This window comes from Oryctolagus cuniculus, chromosome 7 (assembly GCF_964237555.1).
Source record: "Oryctolagus cuniculus chromosome 7, mOryCun1.1, whole genome shotgun sequence".
Taxonomy (NCBI): domain Eukaryota; kingdom Metazoa; phylum Chordata; class Mammalia; order Lagomorpha; family Leporidae; genus Oryctolagus; species Oryctolagus cuniculus.
The window spans coordinates 141,389,387-141,411,343 of record NC_091438.1 but is presented as its reverse complement, the minus strand read 5'-3'; the positions used below and the strand labels follow the sequence as shown (position 1 = coordinate 141,411,343).

The following is a 21,957-nucleotide window of genomic DNA, read 5'->3' as shown; positions in this document are numbered from 1 at the left end:
TTCTACTGCTTTACTAGGCCACAGCAGAGAGCTGGAACAGAAGTGGAGCAGCCAGGTCTTTTTTTTTTTTTTTTTGACAGGTAGAGTAGACAGAGAGAGAGAGAGAGAGAAAGGTCTTCCTTTGCCGTTGGTTCACCCTCCAATGGACGCCGCGGCCAGCGCACTGCGGCCAGAGCACCGCGGCCAGAGCACCGCGCTGATCCGATGGCAGGAGCCAGGTACTTCTCCTGGTCTCCCATGGGGTGCAGGGCGCAAGCACTTGGGCCATCCTCCACTGCACTCCCTGGCCACAGCAGAGAGCTGGCCTGGAAGAGGGGCAACTGGGACAGAATCCGGCACCCCGACCGGGACTAGAACCCGGTGTGCCGGTGCCGCAAGGCAGAGGATTGGCCTAGTGAGCCGTGGCTCTGGCCCTAGCCAGGTCTTGAACTGGCGCCCATATGGAATGCTGGCACTGCAGACGGCAGCTCTACCTGCTACGCCACAGCGCTGGCCCCCACAATTCGCTTTATTTCTTCAGTCTATATCCCATCTCCCTGTCTTCACACATGACATCCCCTCTTTCTGGAAAGACTCAGGTTTTATTCTAATACTAGCCCACTGGGAAGCTTTCCCTGCATTCACACAAGAGCAGTCTGGCTTATATTCTTGCACCACCCACCCCGCCCCACCTTTCTTATTTCCCCAGCTTGACTGACATTATTTTTGCATAAATGTCGGCAAGTGTCCCTAAAATTGCCCTCTGCCCTCACAGCAGCATCTTGACACGCCACCTAGGAACTCACACCCCACAGGACTTTAAACTCACTCAGCCTTCAACTGCCATCGCCACCACCAGTCGGGTGGTAGGGTTTGGGATCAGAGGTGGGTGGGCGTCCTGTCTGGCTCAGAACTTGAGTCCATAACAAAGATTCTCATTACCGAACTTTGTTCTCAGTGAGGGCAAGTGGGTCATCATTGCCAGACAATGGCCAACCCCTGAACTGAGAAGGGCTGAGTGAGCTCAGAGCCCAGGGGCTGAGGGCTCAGATGGGAAGCTCCCAGAGGCTGCTGGCACTGGCCAGCACCAACACAGCTGCAGTACATCCTCCCTGTGGGTTTGCTTCCCTGCCCGTGCCCCATGGTCTGGGCAGTGCGGGTTGGACCTGCCCCAGGGCTAATCCTGAAGCCGAGGGTCTCTTCAGGCGATCTCCGCATGAGCTCCCCACTCACAACACAAAGCTTTCAGGGTTCTGTCCCCTTTGTCCGGTCTAACTCCTCTTAGCTCTGGCTTCTCCTGCACGGCCTGCCCGGGGGAGACGGTGGGCAGGGTGAGGGTCTCCCTTGCGCGCCCACAACGCTTCCCACAGCTGTTTCCCACCAGACCGTGCACTGCAGGCAGGGATCAGATCTTAATCATCCCAGGCCCTCATGTCTGCCATGAGCGGGCTGTGGGACAGTGTGCCAGCGGAAGTGAGTGGAACAAATGAACAAGAGGGAGCAAGGAGGAAAGGCAAGCAGGTCAATGTGTTGAGTTGATCAGCTGAGCTCTTAGAGACCACAGAGAGGGCAACACTTCATCACAACTGGCACCAGGGTTACCAGTTCACACAGAGGTAATGGGGAGAGTGGGGCAAATATGTGGGGTCATGGCAACTGCACATAAAAGAAAAAGAGAAACAGCCTGGGACAGCTCCTCAAAGAGCAGCGACCTGTGCAGCTTGCTCTCCTGTGGGCTTTAGAAAGGGGCACGCAGTCTGCACCCCTGCTCTCCGGCTGGATCCTGCCGGACGCGCCCTACCTTATGCATGACGATCTTGCGCTGGCCTGGTTCTGCCACGTCGATCATCTTCTGGACCACATAGTTGGCATACTGGTCCTTCATCATGGTGTATAAGGCACTGTGGGGACCGTCGTTCATGGTGCACACCTCATCGATGAGCACGGCACGCTCTGTCCGTGAGGCGTGAGTGACACACTTTTCTACGACGTTGCTGGAATGATACAGAAGTGTGGACAGCGCTTAGGAGAGGGCTTCCTGTTAGGCTGTGCTTGTCTAACCACTGCCTTGACCCTCAGCATTCCTAGCAGCAAGACACAGCGAGCATCTGTGGGAAATTAACTTATCCACTGTCTGGCTTCGCTAACTCTCTACCTTTTGCCCTCCGAGGCATCCAATTGTGAACCTCATCTGAGATCAGGTCTATGAGAAGATGGGAGCCAATCTATTTCTAAGCAGGTGAGGGCAATGGAATGAGGGGAAGTCAACAGATTTACACACAAGGGTCCCAGGACTGGTTTCGCACAGTTCAGTTGTTAAAAGCACTCAGCAAAGCCGATCCTCCTCTCCTCACTGCTGTGAACTCAGGGAGGCCAGGACCAAGTCTCACTTTGGTCTGTCTTCCTGCTGCCCCACATCAGACTGGGCATTTACTGGGGCTCCACAGACTGAGTGAAGGGATACACAAGCCAGAACCACAGCACCTGGTCAACTACCACATGTTCTTACGAGTGTAAAGGGCAGGAGGGCCCTAAAGTGAGTTAGCATTTCTAACCACACCTCAGATCTAACACGGTGGGAAATCAAAGAGGGGGGTCCATTAAAGCTGGGATTTTCTATGCTCCATGGGGATGGCAGATGCGGAAAAGATCACACACTGCCGTACTGATGGGTGCTTACCACTCAAGAAAGGCTTACTTGTGAGCACTAGTTGCAGAAGACAACACTGTGCTTCTGGGGCCTTGTGGGAATGAGTTGTATAAGGTCAAAGGACAATACATATTATTTGTGTTCATATTGTTGGAGCCAAGCCCGACACCTGGCAGGTGGGTGGGCGGCTGAAGGCTCAGCAGAGTTCGGGATGGGACAGAAGCAGCTCTGGATTACAGGACCCACCGCCCACCCCCACACAGAAAAGGAACTTCACAGTCCAGATGGCTACTGAACAACAGCTTCTGCTGATAATCCTGAAAGACGGCCATTTAGGCCGGCGCCGCGGCTCACTAGGCTAATCCTCCGCCTAGCGGCGCCGGCACACCGGGTTCTAGTCCCGGTCGGGGCGCCGGATTCTGTCCCGGTTGCCCCTCTTCCAGGCCAGCCCTCTGCTGTGGCCAGGGAGTGCAGTAGAGGATGGCCCAGGTGCTTGGGCCCTGCACCCCATGGGAGACCAGGAAAAGCACCTGGCTCCTGGCTCCTGGCTCCTGCCATCGGATCAGCGCGGTGCGCCGGCCGCAGCGCGCTGGCCGCGGCGGCCATTGGAGGGTGAACCAAAACCAACGGCAAAGGAAGACCTTTCTCTCTGTCTCTCTCTCTCACTGTCCACTCTGCCTGTCAAAAAAAAAAAAAAAAAAAAAGACGGCCATTTAACCACTGCCTGGAAATTTCCGGTGACTACTTTCTAGGGCAATCTACCATACGTATAGATGGCTCAGGTAAACACTCTTCCTTATGTACCAAATCCCTGTACTTAGGTGCCTTATTTCTTTTCTCTATTTTCCATGATGCACTGTTATAAAAATGCCACAAATAGGGGCCAGCACTATGGCATAGCGGGTAAAGCTGCCACTTGCAGTGGGCGCCAGTTCAAGTCCCGGCTGCTTCACTTCCGATCCAGTTCTGCTATGGCCTGGGAAAGCAGAAGAAGATGGCTCAAGTCCTTGGGCCCCTGCACCTGCAATGGAGACCTAGAAGAAGCTCCTGGCTCCTGGTTTTGGATCAGCACAGCTCCGGCCCTTGTGGCCAACTGGGGAGTGAACCAGCGATGGAAAGCCTCTCTAACTCTGACTTTCAAATAGATAAATCTTTAAAAAAAAAAAAAATTATTTATACTTGGGCTCCTGCCACTTAGGCAGGCATTCCATATGGAGTTCGTAGCTCCTGGCTATTACAACCATTTGTCCAATCCTGGCTGTTGCAATCATTTGAGGAGCAAACCAGCAGTTGGAAGATCTTTCTCTCTTTTTTTCCTCTCAAATAAATAGCAAATCTTTAAAACAAAACAAAAACAAACAAAAAAAAAAAACCACAGAGTTCGAGGATTTCTATTTTGCCTTGTAATTCATCCTAAAAAAAATTTTAAGGGCACCACTCTAACAACAGAAAATGCTATATGGGCAGCAGAATATACCTAGGAGATTATACCACTAACCCCATGGAAGAGCCACCCATTTCTTCTCCAATCCCTGCTACTTTTCAGTTACCTGTGACACCTATCATGACTTGGAAATATTTAATGCACTTCATTCTTAATCTTGATAATCTGAAGCTGCGAAAGAGATTCTAGAGTGAGCAATGGGCATATCCCATGATTCAGTGCCTGGGTTTGAGGTCCAGCTCTGTTCCAGATTCCAGGCTAATGCACAACCTTGGGGGATAGTAAATGACAGCTCAAGTACTTGGGTGCAAGAGCTGGATGGAATTCCAGGCTCCTTGAAGCCAGGCCTAGCCCCAGCTGTAGCAGGCCTTTTAGGGCAGTGAACCAGTGAGTGGGAGATATCTCTCTCACTCTACCATTCAAGGAAATAAACAGGTTAACCTATCCTTCAGACAATGAAGAAGAACTCAAGTAAAGAACACCTAATAATTCCAAATAAGTTAATGAAATACCCAGTTTACCAAAGTGCAATAGTGTAGAAACACAATCCCCTGGCATTCATGTGGCCAACTCTGGGGGAATGAGAAGCCCACTGAGGGACTCTTGGGGTTGGTACTTTGTAGGACTATCTGACTTTTCAAGCTACGTATACTTTGCAAAGAAGAAACATTTAAAAAGAGAATGACAATTCATTCTTTCGTTTTAGAGTTAAAATAATACTTAATCCTCTCTCTGGAAACAGTCCATGTAATCATAGCGCTTACCTTGCAAATTTGTGCTGACTCAATACAAGGACATTGCCTCGGATTTCTGCTACAATTTTGCTTTTATCCTCAGGACGACCATGCTCCAATACATGTTGGATTACATAATTTCCATATTGATCCTTTTGAGAAGCAACAGAAATAAAATTTATGTAAAAACCAGTCCTACAGGTTATCCGAGTCCTTATGGCTCATTAACACCTATCTTTGTTGTATATCAAGATGGCTTAGCTGATTACATAAGGAACACAAAAAAATTTTTTAAATGAGCAGTAACAATTTTCCCTATCTATAAAAAAATGGGTGCACAATATTGCTAGACAATGGAATACTTCTCTATATATTTATGCCTAAATGTCCTAGTTGAGTTCTTCACACAAATGGTTCACTTTACCAACCCAGAACAGAGTAATGGTACACATTTATATCCCACAAGTCAGTGGGTGAGGCAAAGGAAGTATCAAAGCCAGAAAGACATTAACTAATCCACTTGGTTCACATGACAATGTGAAACTGAGGCCTGAAGGGTTAAATGGTAGATCTACCTAAAGGTGATACAGCTGGCCCATGAAGGAGTTCTGAAGTCAGGGCCAGGAATCTATTCATTACTCATACTACGCAAACACACACCAGGCTGCTTGCTATGCATAAAAACATATTCAGAAGATGCAATGGGCATTTCAAATATATCCACCTCTCCTGGAAGAGAGCCCTGAGCTGACAGAACACACAGAGCCCAGTCTGCAGTTCCTCTCCTGCGATTCCCTTACCTGGACAAGTTGCTCCGTGTGCTGGTGCAGCTCCTCTAAGATAGGCAGTGTCTGGTCAGGGAGACAGTGCTCCAGAATTCTCTGAATCACTCGGCAGCCATAAGGATGCGTAGACAAAGCAAACACCTGGGTCAAAGAGACAGAAGAAGGCCACAAATGGTAGCTGCCACTTTCAATGCTTCAGTACTGTTTAGAAACATTATCCCATGGATTTTCACAAATGAATTTACTGGCATTTACACTCTCTCTACAAATAAGAGATGTGTGTGTGTGATGTATAAACAAGCCCATTAGTTTAGAAATTTAGAGACATGGATAAATTCAGAGCTAAAAACTACTTTTTCAAGAGGTTTAGAAGGAAACAGAATTGGTCAAGGTTATGAAAAACCCACTTAGCTGAGTTAGCAGTGTCAACTGACAGCTCTCCAAAGGCTAGAGTTACAAACAGAAAAAGGAAGGGCTGGGATCAAATCCTCAGTGTTTTCACATAACCACCCAACCACACACAACGCTATGAATTTAACTGGGGTGTTGTTCAGCAGAAGAAAAGCCTCAACATCCTGTGTTGGGTTTGGAGCAACAGAAAAGCTCAGGGCTTTAGATCCAGACCACCCAACCTTGATTCTATACCTTCCTATGTGAGTGATGTGTACCTCAGCTCTGTAGTCAAGAATATTACTGATTACAAGAGCTGGAACAATAGCTTCCCAAGTGTCAGTCACTATGCTAAGTGCTCTATGTATGTTTTTATATCTGCAACTGTGCCATGGGACTTCAAAACATTAACAGAAAATCCATGCTTTCAACTTTTATTTATGTAACAGGCAAAGACAGAGAAAGAGAGAGCACATGCTCCTTCCTCCAATTCACTCCCCAAATGCTCGCAGCAGCTAGGACCTAAGCCAGGAGGCAGGAACACAATCCAAGTGCTGCTTCCCAGCATGTGCACCAGCAGGAAACCAGAGCTGGGAATTAACTCCAGGTGTTCTGATACAGGACACGCTTTCCAACAGCTTCTTAACTGCTGGGACAAATATCCACCCCTAAATGATCATTTAATTCCATCTAACCACAAGCTCTTTTTTTTCCAGTCAATAGTCTTTATTAACATGCAAGTACGATTTGTCACAAGATATACAAGTTTACCTAGTCTGTTTCAGATTTTATTGTCTTTAAACTTATGGCTACTTCTGGATCACACACATAAAATAACCAAAGCTAAGGTTTATTTCTAGCTATCACTTTCACTTTTGAAATAATTGTGGTTCATAATTGGAATTATTTGCCACCAAATAGCAGAATATAATTATTTAACTTAATACATAATCTTCTATGCTAAAACATATACCAGTATGCTCTACAACATGTAAGTGATATTTTACTGCTTTCAGTAAGCCAGATAGTATGTTTATGTTTTCTAAGATGAAAAATTACTTTTGTTTACTGTTTTTGCAGTTTCCAGAAAAAACTGTCCATATTAAGCTAGTGTGGAAGAAATAATCTCAAGACTTAAGTATATACATCCTATAAAGGCAGCTTTGTTCTACTACTAAAATGCAGACAATACTAAACCCAACTTCAGTGCTTCTTTACCAACGCCTAAGCAAAGATGCTCTATCATGGTTTTTCACATGTTTTTTATCTGCTTAATATAAAAGCAGATCTCCCTATGATCTCCCTATGAGTTTACTTTCGGTAGAAAACTCACTGATTATCAGTATTATGTTTATTGGAATATATTTTATAAATTAATAAGATAAATCATGTATTATACCTAAGGATATTTTATGATGTACACTATATCTTTCCAATGTCTTTCATATTTATAACATTCAATTGGATGGAGGAAGACTGGAGTGGTTCAGAAAAGTCTTGACTTTTTAAGATTTGGATACAGTTCATAATGAGTCTTTTAAAACACATTTAAACAATCAACAGTGTAATCTCTCAAGGGATTACAAAGGAAGAATAAAAATAACTGCAAAGGAAGATTTATAATCAATGAAAATACAGTACTTTAGATTTCCCAAAATGCACAATGCACAAGAATTCTAAGTCAAGTGGCTTACTTGTTAACCATCTGGCTACAGCTGAATAGTTACTATTCTTAGCAACCTTCCCGAATTGCTTTTAAATAAAGTTCTTAAATTGTAGCAATAAACAAAGAGAGCACACAAACAATACTGCACTTTATCAAAAGACACATAAGAAATTTCAACTCTTAATGTGAGTTATAAAAATCAATGTTTCGGCTAAGTTTATGTCACATTTTTATAATGCAATTATTTGTATAACCCTAGTAATGCTACTAGCGGCGATAAGATCAAAATAGGTTTTTTGGAAAAACACTAAAAACATAAAAATATTTATTTTAGCCTCATTATTTTACCTATAGCACATGTTCATTTATGCCTAAAGTTCAGCATTAATTATATGATCACTTCTCTAATTTTAGCTGTATTTTTTTTTTTATTTGACAGAGTTAGACAGAGAGAGAGAGAGGTCTTCCTTCCGTTGGTTCACCTCCCAAATGGCCGCTATGGCTGGAACTACACAGATCCCAAGCCAGGAGCCAGGTGCTTCCTCCTGGTCTCCCATGCGGGTGCAGGCACCCAAGCACTTGGGCCATCCTCCACCGCTATCCCAGGCCACAGCAGACAGCTGGACTGGAAGAGGAGCAACCGGGACAGAACCGGTGCTCCCAACCTGGATTAGAACCCGGGGTGCCGGCGCCGCAGGTAGAGGATTAGCCTAGTGAGCCGCGGTGCTGGCCATCCACAAACTTTTCTTTCTTTCTTTCTTTCTTTTTTTTTTTTTTTTTTTTTTGACAGGCAGAGTGGACAGTGAGAGAGAGAGACAGAGAGAAAGGTCTTCCTTTGCCGTTGGTTCACCCCTCAATGGCCACTGTGGCCGGCGTGCTGCGGCCAGCACACCGCGCTGATCTGAAGCCAGGAACCAGCTGCTTCTCCTGGTCTCCCATGCGGGTGCAGGGCCCAAGCACTTGGGCGATCCTCCACTGCACTCCCAGGCCACAACAGAGAGCTGGACTGGAAGAGGAGCAACTGGGACAGAATCCAGCGCCCCGACTGGGACTAGAACCTGGTGTGCTGGCATCGCAGGCAGAGGATTAGCCTATTGAGCTGAGGCGCCAGCCTTTCCACAAACTTTTAAAATACCTCTCGCATCCTTAAAAAAAATACTATACATGAAACTTATGTAACTTACAAATTAAAAAAAATACACATGCACACATAAAAACATACTGCATGGTTGTGCTTGAATTTTGATTTACAGAATTGCATAGAATTTACATAATTGATTTACAGAAATGCCATCCACATGCGGGTGCAGGGCCCAAGCACTTGGGCCATCCTCCACTGCACTCCCGGGCCACAGCAGAGAGCTGGACTGGAAGAGCAGCAACTGGGACAGAATCTAGCACCCCGACCGGGACTAGAACCTGGGGCGCCGGCACCGCAGGCAGAGGATTAGTACTTTGTTATTTTAAAGATACATTCACATAAGACCTGCAAGATCAGTTCTGAAAATGACCTTAATTTTAAGAAGTAATAAAGACTATCAAATACCAAGATAAGGTGTAGGCTTTGTGGCACAGGGGATCAAGGCACCACTTGGGATGCCTGCATATGGAATCATAATGTCAGTTTGAGATCCGGCTACTCCACCCTTCAGACCTAGCTTCCTGCTAACATGCATCTTGGGAAACAGCAGATGGTGGCTCCAAGTACATGGGTCCCTGCCACCCACAACGGAGACCCAGATGGACTTCCTGGCCTCTGACTTCAGCCTGGCCTAATCCTGGCTGCTGCAGGAATTTAAGGAGCGAACCAGCAGATGTAAGATCTCTGTCACTTTGCCTTTCAAATAAATAAATAAATCTTTAAAAACTTGTTTTTAGCCTTTAGAGAAAAAAATGCAAATACCAGGATAAATAATACTTAAACAAGGAGGAAAATGTATTCTTCAAATATGATATTTCATCTCAACAACTCTGCTAACAGTATTTCATCCCACATGAGCACCCCCCACACCTCCACCCCCAACCCCGTGAGTCATCTGCATTACTAAAGGAGAGAAGGCTCTCTCAATGAAGGTTAAGGAAGAGACTTGGAAATAGAGAGCCAGGACTGCTCTCTCTAATCTCAGACACATACTGCATGTTGAGGACATGCCACAAACCCCATCCTCCTTTCTGCTCACAATGGAAACACCCATCAATCTGTTTCCCATATTTCTTTCCTAAGTCACTTACCTGTCCCTTAAAAGCATCGATGATAAACTGTAAGGACTGGGGCTGCACGCATTCAATGCATTTCTGAACCACGTGGTTGCCATTCTGGTCTTTGACACACTTCAGGACGTGGCCATCCAGTTCCCGAACCATTTCATTCTATTGGAGATAGGGAAAGAAAGCATCACCAGAATCGCAGCAAGCAAACACCTGGACGACCAACGCTGTCCTTTCCAAACATAAAAGCACTGAGCTCAGAATCTGTGACAATGAATGCAGACCTGAAGTGTGGCACTAGGACACCATGGCAACAAACGAGGGGCTGAGTTCTTTCATGTATTAGGAAATCAACTATGTAATGAAATTTACTGAAACAAATTGAGTATAATAGTAACCAGTACCCAAAAGATCTCTTAGAGTTTTTATTATACATATATATAAATCAAACTACATAGAATTTCATGTACTCTTCATCATAGTTTATAACACTACCCTGCAAGACAGGTACTATTAATCATGATGGTGGTTAAATTTTAATCCAGATTTGGCATACCTCTAAATGTTTAACACATCTTAACTCATCCAAACAACCCTATGCATTGGACACCATTACAGATGAGGAAATCAAGGCACAAATGAGAAGACTTGCCTCAAATTACAAACCAAGAATGCCATGATCAAATCCAAACAATCTGGCTATACTGTGTAGTAAACCAGTATGTGTCAGTAAAGCAATGGTCAAAAATTTAAATTATCCTAGGCCGGCACCGCGGCTCACTAGGCTAATCCTCCGCCTAGCGGCGCCGGCACACCGGGTTCTAGTCCCGGTCGGGGCGCCGGATTCTGTCCCGGTTGCCCCTCTTCCAGGCCAGCTCTCTGCTGTGGCCCGGGAGTGCAGTGGAGGATGGCCCAGGTGCTTGGGCCCTGCACCCCATGGGAGACCAGGAAAAGCACCTGGCTCCTGGCTCCTGCCATCAGATCAGCGCAGTGCGCCGGCCGCGGCGGCCATTGGAGGGTGAACCAACGGCAAAAGGAAGACTTTTCTCTCTGTCTCTCTCTCACTGTCCACTCTGCCTGTCAAAAAAAAAAAAAAAATTTTTTTTTAAATTATCCTGCACCCTTGTCCCTGTATCTATGGAAGAAATAAGGCTGAAAGGAGTTAAGCCATATATTTGAAACTACAGGTAGAAAGTAAAATAATCAGAATTCTAGTCCAGGCTGTGACTCCACCATCTATAAACTTTCTACCAAGCTATAGTGGGTGCAAAGTTCACAGGAATGGGTCTTTCAGTTAATCAATGAAAAGCTTCCAAACTCAGCAAGTACAGAGAGCAGCCAGACCTTAAGTATATGAGAGTGAGTGTGTGTCTGTGTAGGGAATGGGTGAATGTGGCAAAGGTTTATTAGGGAGAGACTGAGTCAGAATCCATCTCCAAAGTTCACGACCTGTGGTCTCAGGTACCTGGAGGCTGAAGCCCTATACTATGGCTGTGCCCTGACACCTGCTGCCCCATTTCCTTGCTGTCCCTAATCTCTGCATATTACCTCTACTACACTAACGATTATGTTAGAAGATTATGAGCCACTTTAATAAATGCTATTAGGAGAGACTGTCAAGCCTAGTGGTTATGATGCCTACATTCCACATCAGAATGCCAGAGTTGGGGGCCGGCGCTGTGGCATAGCAGGTAAAGCCACCGTCTACAGTGCCGGCATCCCATATGGGCACCCACTGGAGTCCTGGCTGCTCCTCTTGCGATCCAGCTCTCTGCTATGGCCTGGGAAAGCAGTGGAATATGGCCCAAGTCCTTGGGCCCCTGCACCCATGTGGGAGACCCAGAAAAAGCTCCTGGCTCCTTCAGAGTGGTGCAACTCCAGCCATTGCAGCCATTTGGGGAGTGAACCAGTGGTTAGAAGATATCTCTCTCTCTCTCTCTCTCTCTGCCTCTCTGTAACTCTGCCTTTCAAATAAATAAATAAATCTTAAAAAAAAAAAAATGCCCAAGTTTGACCCACAGTTCTAGCTCCCTGACTCCACCCTGGGAGGCAGCAGATAATGCCTTAAGGAACTGGACTCCTGCCACCCACATGGGAGACCTGGATTATATTCTTGGTTTTAAGTGTCTGCCCCAGGACAGCTTTGGTCACTGAGGAACCTGGGGAGTGAATCAACAGATGGCAGCACTCCCTCAAATCAATCAATAACTTTAAAAACTGACAAGCTAAAATACTGTCATTAATAAATGCAAAGTTTTAAATCCCTGAGATGTTGACTACATCAAATCAACTAACATATCAGCTAGGGGGAAAAAAAAAAAGAATAAAGTGCCAAGGACTAAAGAGGGAAACGGCCAGATATTCAGGGAAAGTTTCCAAAAGGAATTACTGAAATTTCAGGAGGAAATAATTTACTCTGTAAACATAATTACAGAATAACAAATAGAGAGGCCGGCGCCGCGGCTCACTAGGCTAATCCTCCGCCTAGCGGCGCCGGCACACCGGGTTCTAGTCCCGGTTGGGGCGCCGGATTCTGTCCCGGTTGCCCCTCTTCCAGGCCAGCTCTCTGCTGTGGCCAGGGAGTGCAGTGGAGGATGGCCCAGGTGCTTGGGCCCTGCACCCCATGGGAGACCAGGAAAAGCACCTGGCTCCTGCCTTCGGATCAGCGCGGTGCACCGGTCGCAGCGCACCGGCCGCGGCGGCCACTGGAGGGTGAACCAACGGCAAAGGAAGACCTTTCTCTCTGTCTCTCTCTCTCACTGTCCACTCTGCCTGTCAAAAAAAAAATAAATAAATAAATAAATAAAAAATAAAAATAAAAATAAAAAAACAAATAGAGAATGATATTTATACACTTATAAAACTAAGGGACAGTTTCTTAACTAAAGATGAGGTGGTATCCTGAATATTTTCTTGATCCAAAAGACATTTACAATTCCACAGGAGAGGAGCTAATGTCACTTAAATGTCTACTGAAAAATGAGTAAATTATTCATAGCAAGAAAAGTAGTTCAGATCTAGAATAAGTCACCACAGAGAAACATGACCAGGGAAGAACAATAGGTTGAGGGAAAGGAAGGGGAGGTTTTCTTTTAAAACAAACAAACAAAAAACCCATGACATTCAGCCAGAACACTGTACAATTTGAAAAAGTGAAGACAAAATAAAGAATTTCCCACATTCGTGGGTGAAGGCAAAGAGGAAAACATATAAAAGAAACTGTCATCCTTCTGCTTCTCTTCCAGCAAGTGGGCATTACAGCCAAAAGACAGGAAGAAATTTGCAGGTGCAAAAGAAAAAGGAAAATTAAACAGAAAAGTTTTCAACCATCAATGAAAAACCAGGAAAACATTAAAATCAGTAATAAACTAAACATTAGAAAACAACTAAAAACAGCTTAACACCTGCTTGTAATTACTTACAAACAGCACTTTCATATGAGCACTGCATCTCTAGGAATGAGCACTGAGTGAACAAAATGCAAATCTGCAAGTGTCCCCAACCCGCCTGCCCTCTGCCCTCACAGCAGCATCTTGACACGCCACCTAGGAACTCACACCCCACAGGACTTTAAACTCACTCAGCCTTCAACTGCCATCGCCACCACCAGTCGGGTGGTAGGGTTTGGGATCAGAGGTGGGTGGGCGTCCTGTCTGGCTCAGAACTTGAGTCCATAACAAAGATTCTCATTACCGAACTTTGTTCTCAGTGAGGGCAAGTGGGTCATCATTGCCAGACAATGGCCAACCCCTGAACTGAGAAGGGCTGAGTGAGCTCAGAGCCCAGGGGCTGAGGGCTCAGATGGGAAGCTCCCAGAGGCTGCTGGCACTGGCCAGCACCAACACAGCTGCAGTACATCCTCCCTGTGGGTTTGCTTCCCTGCCCGTGCCCCATGGTCTGGGCAGTGCGGGTTGGACCTGCCCCAGGGCTAATCCTGAAGCCGAGGGTCTCTTCAGGCGATCTCCGCATGAGCTCCCCACTCACAACACAAAGCTTTCAGGGTTCTGTCCCCTTTGTCCGGTCTAACTCCTCTTAGCTCTGGCTTCTCCTGCACGGCCTGCCCGGGGGAGACGGTGGGCAGGGTGAGGGTCTCCCTTGCGCGCCCACGACGCTTCCCACAGCTGTTTCCCACCAGACCGTGCACTGCAGGCAGGGATCAGATCTTAATCATCCCAGGCCCTCATGTCTGCCATGAGCGGGCTGTGGGACAGTGTGCCAGGCCATACAATGCATTGGGCAAGCACTCTTAAGTCAATGCGGGTGGAATGAATGAAGAGCGAGGGAGTGAACTGAAGTGAAAGATTTGCTGGACAAATTTGGCTCATTGGAATGTTCCATTCAAATGAAGAAAATGACAACTTACTAGCATTTTACCTGCTTCAATTCTTTGCAAACAAAAAACACATCTGTAAAATTGCACATAAGTTCTGGTCAAGGTAAGAGCGCTGCGAACCACTGGTTTTAACACAAGACAACTGATCTACTATAAATTTACAAAATTAATCGTATAATTCATGCTGGCCATGCACAGAAAGACAGCCATAAGCATCAAAGGAAAACTGTAGGTTGGCAGCATTACCAAGTTCACTACATATACCATGGAGAAACATTAAACACCAAGAGAAAAGTTAAAGGGGAAACTTACAATTACCTGCTGGTCTGCGGGAATAAATTCAAGAGCTTTCTGGATAACTCGGCAGCCGTACATCTGTAGTGCCAAGGACAGGACGTGGCCTCGGATGCGTTCTGCCAAAGCCAGCTTCTGTTCATGGCTGCCAAACTAGACATAATGTGTGAGTGAGCACCGTTACTCAGAAAGAAAGAAGCCAGAGGAAGCGAAGCATTCGCTATTCTTCATCAACCACTGGCAGGACCTCGTGTAACCCTGTTACACACCAATATTTTAGATCTTTCATTTAAAGAATCTTTGTTTCTTCCAGCAGTTCTCCGTTTGATTAAAAAAAACTCTTTAGAATGTTAAAATTTTTTAGCTACCCAACAGCAGTCGTTTCACTACTAGTATTTAAGGAAATAAGTAATTCCTCAAAGCTGCCACTAATTCACTACTACTATTAAATGAGTCCCTACTCCACTGATTATGAGAGCACTCAGAAATGAGTAGTATGTGTGGAAGACACTGAATTTTTTAAGGCTTTCAACAATGTTTGAGGAATATACAAGAACATCTTGAAATCTCCAGCCCCTCAGATCTCTGAGGCCCACAGGTTAAAAAGTTCTTTCATCTCTGTGCAGCTTAAGCCAAAGCACACATGGATACTGTGTTTTGAATTGGTGTTCTACCTTATTCCAAGAACCGATACTGTCTATTTACACAGGCAACTGAGTGGAGAGGAGGAGAATTAGTAGAATGAAGAGATATGGCTAAAATTCTATTCAAACATCCTTGTTTGAATTTTCATTTGAAAAGTAGAATCCCGAGTCTGTAGGAAATTCTGTGATGTCGAACTCCCTCCTTTTCCATTCAAGGGCACTAAGATACAGAGACCTTCTCTAGCTTGCCCCACACCACAAGCTGTAATCCACTGCACATTCTGGCCCCTGGACGCTGCACCAGCCTCTGGAGCTGATCACTGCACTGTCATATTGGTGACAAACGCTTGTGTGTTTGTCAAGAATCAAAAACAGAAGGGTTATACTTAGTTTGGTTTCTTTGTCCATAGCTGGAGAATTCAAAGAACACAAGTCTTCCTGAGAAAAGCTAGAAAGATAAAAGCTGTAGGTAAGCCACTTTAAAATTTTTTTAACAATTATTTATTTATTTGAAAGTCAGAGTTACAGAGAGAGAGGAAGAGTCAGAGAAAGATCTTCCGTTTGCTGGTTCACTCCCAGACAGCTGCAACAGGAAGGGCTGGGCCAGACTGCAGCCAGGAGTCAGGAGCTTCATCTGGGTCTCCCTCGTGAGTGTCAAGGACCCAAATGCTTGAGCTATCCTCTGCTCTTCCCAGGGTCTGAATGGGAAGTGGGGCAGCCAAGACAGGAACTGATGTCTATATGGGATGCTGGCGTCACAGGCGGCAGCTTTACCCAGCATGCCATAACGCCAGCCCCAAGTACACCACTTTATCTTCAAGTACACCACTTTATCTTCACACCAATCAAACAGAATTTTTGATGGAAAGTAATGTGTAGAAATGCAGGATTTCTTCCCCCACACCAGATTTCTCATCTAAATGTTTTGTCTTATTCTGGATTTAAAGATATACTTTAAAAAGTTGCTTAGAAAATGGAAAAAAGTTTGTCTGAAATCCATATAGTTTTTTCATAATATGTATTTTCCAACGAACGCTTTGACCTCATGGATCTTGTAGCTGTCATCAATGAGAAGTAAAATATCTTTGCCTCTCTGAAACTTTATTAGAGGAAAGACATAAATCAAATACTTTCATGAATATTTTCCAAAGATAATGATAAGAGTAGGCATTATTGAAATTAACAGAGGTAAAATAAGTAATCAAGGCCTAAGGATAACCTCAGTTTATGATGAAAAATACTGGGGTTGGTGTTCATGTACAATTCTCTATGAATCTTCTCCCCATCTCATTTTTCACACTAAAATTACCTTACATGGATTATTTCTTCCCAAAGTGGCAGGTTTAATGAAACTACTGTTAACAATCAGAAGTAATAGGCTGGGTCCTAAATGGGGACAAAACTTCTCAAAACACTCCCAACACAGATTGGGATCACCTGCTTGGGTAGCTGCACCACAAACAACAGACAGATGCTGTTGAAGAACTGCAAGCATTTAAAAAGCTCTTCAGAAAGGACTGGAATGGGATGGCCATTTTTTTTAAAGATTTATTTATTTGAAAAGTAGAGTTAGAGACACAGAGGGAGGGAGGGGAAAGAGAGGGGAGAGAGAGAAAGAGGGAGGGAAGATGGCTATTCTTAATCAAAATATCCTGCAGAGTTATAAAGCCAAAGGGGAAAAAGAACAAAGGCTTACTTCAAAGAACTTCTGAATGACATAATTCCCAAACACATCCACCATCAGTTGGTACGCAGCCTGGAGGATTTCATTGAAAACAAGCTGGCGCTCTGCTGTGGTGGCACGTTCTAGCTTCAGCTGAATGAACCTAAAGTACAAAGTAAAACAGGTGATCTCAGAGCAGAAACAGAACTTGGGAAAGAGAGGGGTAAGTCGCTTTCTACGAAGTGTCAGTTCTGCAACTGCAGGTACGAGGGTGCATATGCATTCACTCAGGCACACAGTAAACTGAGTGCTACTACTGCGTGAGCTCCTCTAAAGGAAGAATTTCTGGAAAGACGAAGTATCTCCTAGGTTCATGAAACTTTCACTTTTTTAACATTTGATTTGGGCATTCATTTATTTATTTTCATTTTTTATTTTAGTTAAAAGACAGAGAGGCATACAGAAAGAAATCTTCTACCTGCTGGTTCGTTATCTAAATGCCCACAACAATTGGGACTGGGCCAGGCCAAAGCTAGGAACTAGGAGCCAGGAACTTACACCCTTATCTCCCACATGGGTGGCAGGGACCCAAGCACTAGGACTGCCTCCCAGGATACATTAGCAGGAAGCTGGATCAGAAGCAAAAGAGCCATGACTTGAACTAGGCACTCGAATACGGGATGTGGGCCTCCCAAATGGCAACTTAGCCACTATACCAAATGCCCACCCACTTAGTGAGCTATAGAATATGTATTTTATATTGTGTATTTCCTTATGAAGGACATACAGACCAAGTTTGATTTAAGTGTGGGGAGACAGGGAAGACATAAAGGTGGGGAGAGGTGTCAGAGAAAGAACTTTGGAAGCCAGTTCCACGTTGCTGAACTCAAAGCTACGGTCCTTACTATGTGCTCTGACTCATCTTCAGAAGCAGCAGCTACTCGGTCTGCATTACGTAGTGCAGGCAACTACATGAAGAAATCACCCTGTCTGAATCTGGCCTGCAGGAATCCAAACATGAGAAACCCTTGCTCAGCAGCATGCTGGCAGCACTGACAAACGAGGCAGGGTCTGACACCTGGATGTGGTCTGACAAGGAAACCAAAATGGAAACAAAGAGCCCTGGGGACGAAGGGTAGGTGATGCTGCTTCCCTAGAATCAGGCTCCCTTTCTGTGAGGCCCACTGTAGCAGCCGAAGGGGAGACCAAAGCCAAATCCAGCCCCTGGAACAGCCTCTTCTCTCAACTCTGAGGTTTCTCACTTCCACAGCATGGAGCAAGTGGGAAAACGGTCTGACTCCTAAGCAGCCAACATACCCAATGTGTAGCTGAACCATACTCCTTTGAGAGCAAAGGATTCTTTATAATGCTCAGTGCAGCAAAAGTTTGTGCAGGTCTTTATGTGAGTCTCTTTTTTTAACATGTAGATTTTTATGGGATTCTTCTGAATTGGAAACACCAGGCTACTCATCCAGAAAGTCCAAATGTTTGTGTTTTAAAACATGTGTTCTTGGCTATGAAAGGCCCTTTTGCCAACACCTGTTTGTCTAGTGACCCTCTGAAATAATTAATGAGAAGCATATTAAGAGGCACGCTTTGATTGAACTATATTATGGTGAATTATTCAGACATTAACCTGTCTGAGGGACAGAATTTAAGGAGTTAAAATTTCAGTTACCTCCACTGCCAAAGCCAAGTCCTCACCTGGACCCATGCTGGTCTTGGGAAAATTCCATTATATGTCCAGCAATCTCCCGCAGTTGTAAATTGGGGTAGCGGTTATTTCGAAAATCTTCCAAAAGCCTGCTCCTACCAGAGGGCATGACGTCAGACATCCCATACCGCAACCGGGAGGATGAAAAGAGGGTGCTGCTGGGGCTGAAGAGGCTGGAAGCGCTGCTTGCGCTGCGGTACTTGGCTTCAGCGCCGGGGGCAGCAGAGATGTATCTTCCACTGCCATTTGTGAGTCCTCCTGTTGGTTACAGAACAGAGGAACTTAAGACCATTCTTAAGAAACTGCATTCGAAAAAGGGAAAAGCATCCCCCCGCAAAAGCCTGCACTGTCCTGAGTTCTCCAGTCCTGTTGTTTCTGTTTTAAGTCTCAAGTCTATCAGTGCCAGGATTTCCCAGGGAGAACTCACCAATCTGGAAGGAAAATGGCACAAAGCTTGAGAGGGAAATGCTTTTTACCACTAATAGCAGACTGCTAGCAAAAATGGAGCAACTCTTAGCATAGCCCTTAATAAAGAAAATGAGGTCAAACTGTGCCTACTGTGTGAGCCCAGCACTTGAACACCAGCAGTGGGTACTTAGAAAACACCAAACTGCACTGAGACATCAGTGGTTTTCCAAGCTGAGCTCTGTGGAGACTTATCCACTCTTGAATAATCCCTACTCCCATCTGAAATCCATCCTTAAAAATTGGGGAATTCAGATTCATCTGTTTTCTGCAGGAGACCCTTCAAAAAGCTTTCCTTAGAAGCAACGGCTTGGCCACTAAATAGAAATTTGAAAATTACTAAGACAGCCAAAGCCAAGGATTAGAAGTAAGGAATAGGAGGAAAAAAGAGATACACTATAAAATGGAAGGTTTGCAAGTTCTTCATCACGAATGGGCAGCTCTCAACAAATGCTATGGACTTAGAGCCTGAAATGACTGCAGTAGCATCAACCTTCATGCCACTGATACTGCTGTTTTTGATTTTTGACAAGGGAATAACAACTGAATCCTTAGACAGGTAAAACAGAGAGATGACCACAAGGTTATCGAAACGGAAACCAGCATAATAAATCATGAGTATAATTTCAATTTCTAAGCTCCAGTTTGCATTACAAAAATAATGTATACATTAATTCTTTTCTGGGTTGTTTTTCCCACACTACTTTTAATCTGAAAAGTGAAATAGATAGGAAATACCACATAAACCACAAACAGCAGATAAACACAACTCAGAACCCAGGAGAAAAGTCAACAACAACGAACTGCTTGTTCGTTAACTTTTTTCTGAGTTTTAATGAATGCCTGGCTTTGAATTTAATGGTAGGTATAATAAGATAACTGGTTTGGATTTCTCCATGGAATTCAACGGTTTAGTTTCAAAGGTTTCAGGCTCAAAGTGATGGAACCAAAAGAAAATGGCTTAGTGTTAGAATCTGTGAAGCAGCCATGGCCAGCTATATGCTACAAAATCTTCATATATACTCTCTATGGCATTATTGCTGGCATTTTTGCAAAAGTTTTTAATTCTCATTCATGTAACAGGAAATTAAGACCCAGAGAGAAGAAATGCTCCTATAAAGATAGAAACTTGGAAACTGTCATGGCTAGAATATAGAATGACACTTCAGGCATAAGGACCTTGCAATCGTATGAGACTCATTTTCAGACTCCATTACACCATCTTCTTGTTGGTCATTGTTATTTTTGTCAAATTCCACAGTACTTCTTAAAACAAATGGAAGGGGCCGGTACTGTGTATAGCAAGTAAAGCCACTGCCTGCAGTGCCAGCATCCCATATGGGTGATGGTTCCAGTCCCTGCTCTCCACTTCTGATACAGCACTCTGCTATGAGCTGGGAAAGCAATAGAAGATGGCCCCGGTGCTTGGGCCCCTGAACCCCCGAGAGACCCAGAAGAAGCTTCCAGCTCCTGACTTTGGATTGGCCCAGCTCCGGCCATTACAGCCATTTGGGGAGTAAACCAGTGGATAGAAGTCTCCCCCCGCCCCCTCTTTCTCTAACTCTGCCTTTCAAATAAATAAGTAAATCTTAAAAAAGAAAAATAAAGGAAAAGATATTTTTAACAAAACAATGGGAACTTATGTAAAAATACTGGCCATATAACTGTTCTTTATTCCATCTCACAGATAATTCTTTTCTCCCTGAGAATGGGGAGAAACGGGCAAAGAGCAAACAGTAAGGCAGGTCAGCAGGAGATGGTAGACTATGGCGACAGCAACAAACAGGCCTAAGAAGGAATGCCCCCCCACACCCAAAAAAAAACACAGAGTTTTGAAAACAAATCAAAGGTATCTGAAGAACCTGTCGATGACCAAGCCGTAAGATATATCAGAAGGTAGCCAGATCACTGGTGACAATGTTTAATGATGGGATAAACCAACCCTGAAAACTATCCTACTGCTACACTTGTCCCTCCATTTATATCAGCAAATAAATGAACCTGTAGCTTACACTACTTGCTGCTTTCTGTTATTGTGACCAAAAACATACTGACTAATCTGTAACAAAAAGGGCTAGGATGAATAATAGATAACGTGCCTACGATGAAATGTTCTACGTTTTGCCTCAAAGCTTTGAATTTGGTTCTAGTTACTGAGGACGCCAGACAGATACAGGTGCCCCACCCCTACCTTGCCCTCACCCCACACACATACACATATGCATATTAAGCTTTTATTACTGAGAAAGAAAATTTCCCAGGTGCTAAATTATACATGGCAAACTAGTAGTTCATAAACATTTTGTGTGAGCCAAGCCACATTTCTTTAAACATTAAACCAGTGCTTAAATTGTGGCTTTCTGGTTGTTTTGGGGAAAGATACCTGGCAAAAGGTACACTGCCATTGCTCTTAAAGATGGGGAATGTGGAGAAACGTGTTTGAGGGGTCACAATAATGGGCGTACATATATGGAATCGCGCCCGAGACGCTGACTCCAGAGCCAGCCATTCAAGGGCCTAGATTGATAATTTGACTTAAAAAGAACTTTCCTATAGGCCTCAAAGTGAGTCCCTTAGAGATTTCACTATTTAATACAGTATTTTGACACTGGTGGGCTTTACTGCCACCTCTAACATCTTTCTACAGAAATTAATGAATTGACTTTTATTTAAATTACTATGTATTTCTGTTGTTTCACACAACTACAAAAGGGTTTTCTGCCAGTGGCCATCTAGTTTTCCATTCCCTTGCTATGTGGAATGTTCTCATCCATTTGCTTTTTGCTCTTACAGATCTTCTAGATGGCTAATGGGTAAAAACCCTGTCTCCTTGCCTTTAAAGAAAAATTCCCAAGGTTTCCAACATCTGGCTCAGTATTTAATAGGCACAGGTAACAGTGTTCATCGCAATGAGTTCTCGCCAAACTAAATCCTTAAAAAAAAAAAAAAAAAAAAACAAGGTAGACCTAGGTTTAAATAAGTTTAATA

The 21,957-nt window shown here is 44.5% G+C and overlaps 1 protein-coding gene and 2 non-coding genes across 52 annotated transcripts in view; all 3 read right to left on the bottom strand.

Moving 5' to 3' along the window:
- PUM1 (pumilio RNA binding family member 1) overlaps positions 1-21,957 on the bottom strand; it is a 150,864-nt gene that overhangs the window by 3,596 nt on the left and 125,311 nt on the right. For 28 of the 50 annotated variants that reach the window (XM_017346521.3, XM_070078873.1, XM_070078877.1 and 25 more), the window contains 7 exons: positions 18,495-18,762; positions 16,824-16,953; positions 14,502-14,636; positions 9,881-10,018; positions 5,608-5,733; positions 4,838-4,959; positions 1,781-1,973 (listed from right to left, as the gene is read on the bottom strand). In XM_017346521.3, the coding sequence (XP_017202010.1) occupies positions 1,781-1,973; positions 4,838-4,959; positions 5,608-5,733; positions 9,881-10,018; positions 14,502-14,636; positions 16,824-16,953; positions 18,495-18,762 (1,112 nt within the window). The remainder of the gene's footprint in view (positions 1-1,780; positions 1,974-4,837; positions 4,960-5,607; positions 5,734-9,880; positions 10,019-14,501; positions 14,637-16,823; positions 16,954-18,494; positions 18,763-21,957) is intronic. The other 22 variants (XM_070078882.1, XM_070078879.1, XM_008265822.4 and 19 more) reach the window with 1 other exon arrangement.
- LOC127493824 (small nucleolar RNA SNORD103/SNORD85) lies at positions 881-965 on the bottom strand. The gene has a single exon (XR_007924362.1). It is a non-coding gene; the product is annotated as a small nucleolar RNA SNORD103/SNORD85 (small nucleolar RNA).
- Positions 13,509-13,593, bottom strand: LOC127493823 (small nucleolar RNA SNORD103/SNORD85). The gene has a single exon (XR_007924361.1). It is a non-coding gene; the product is annotated as a small nucleolar RNA SNORD103/SNORD85 (small nucleolar RNA).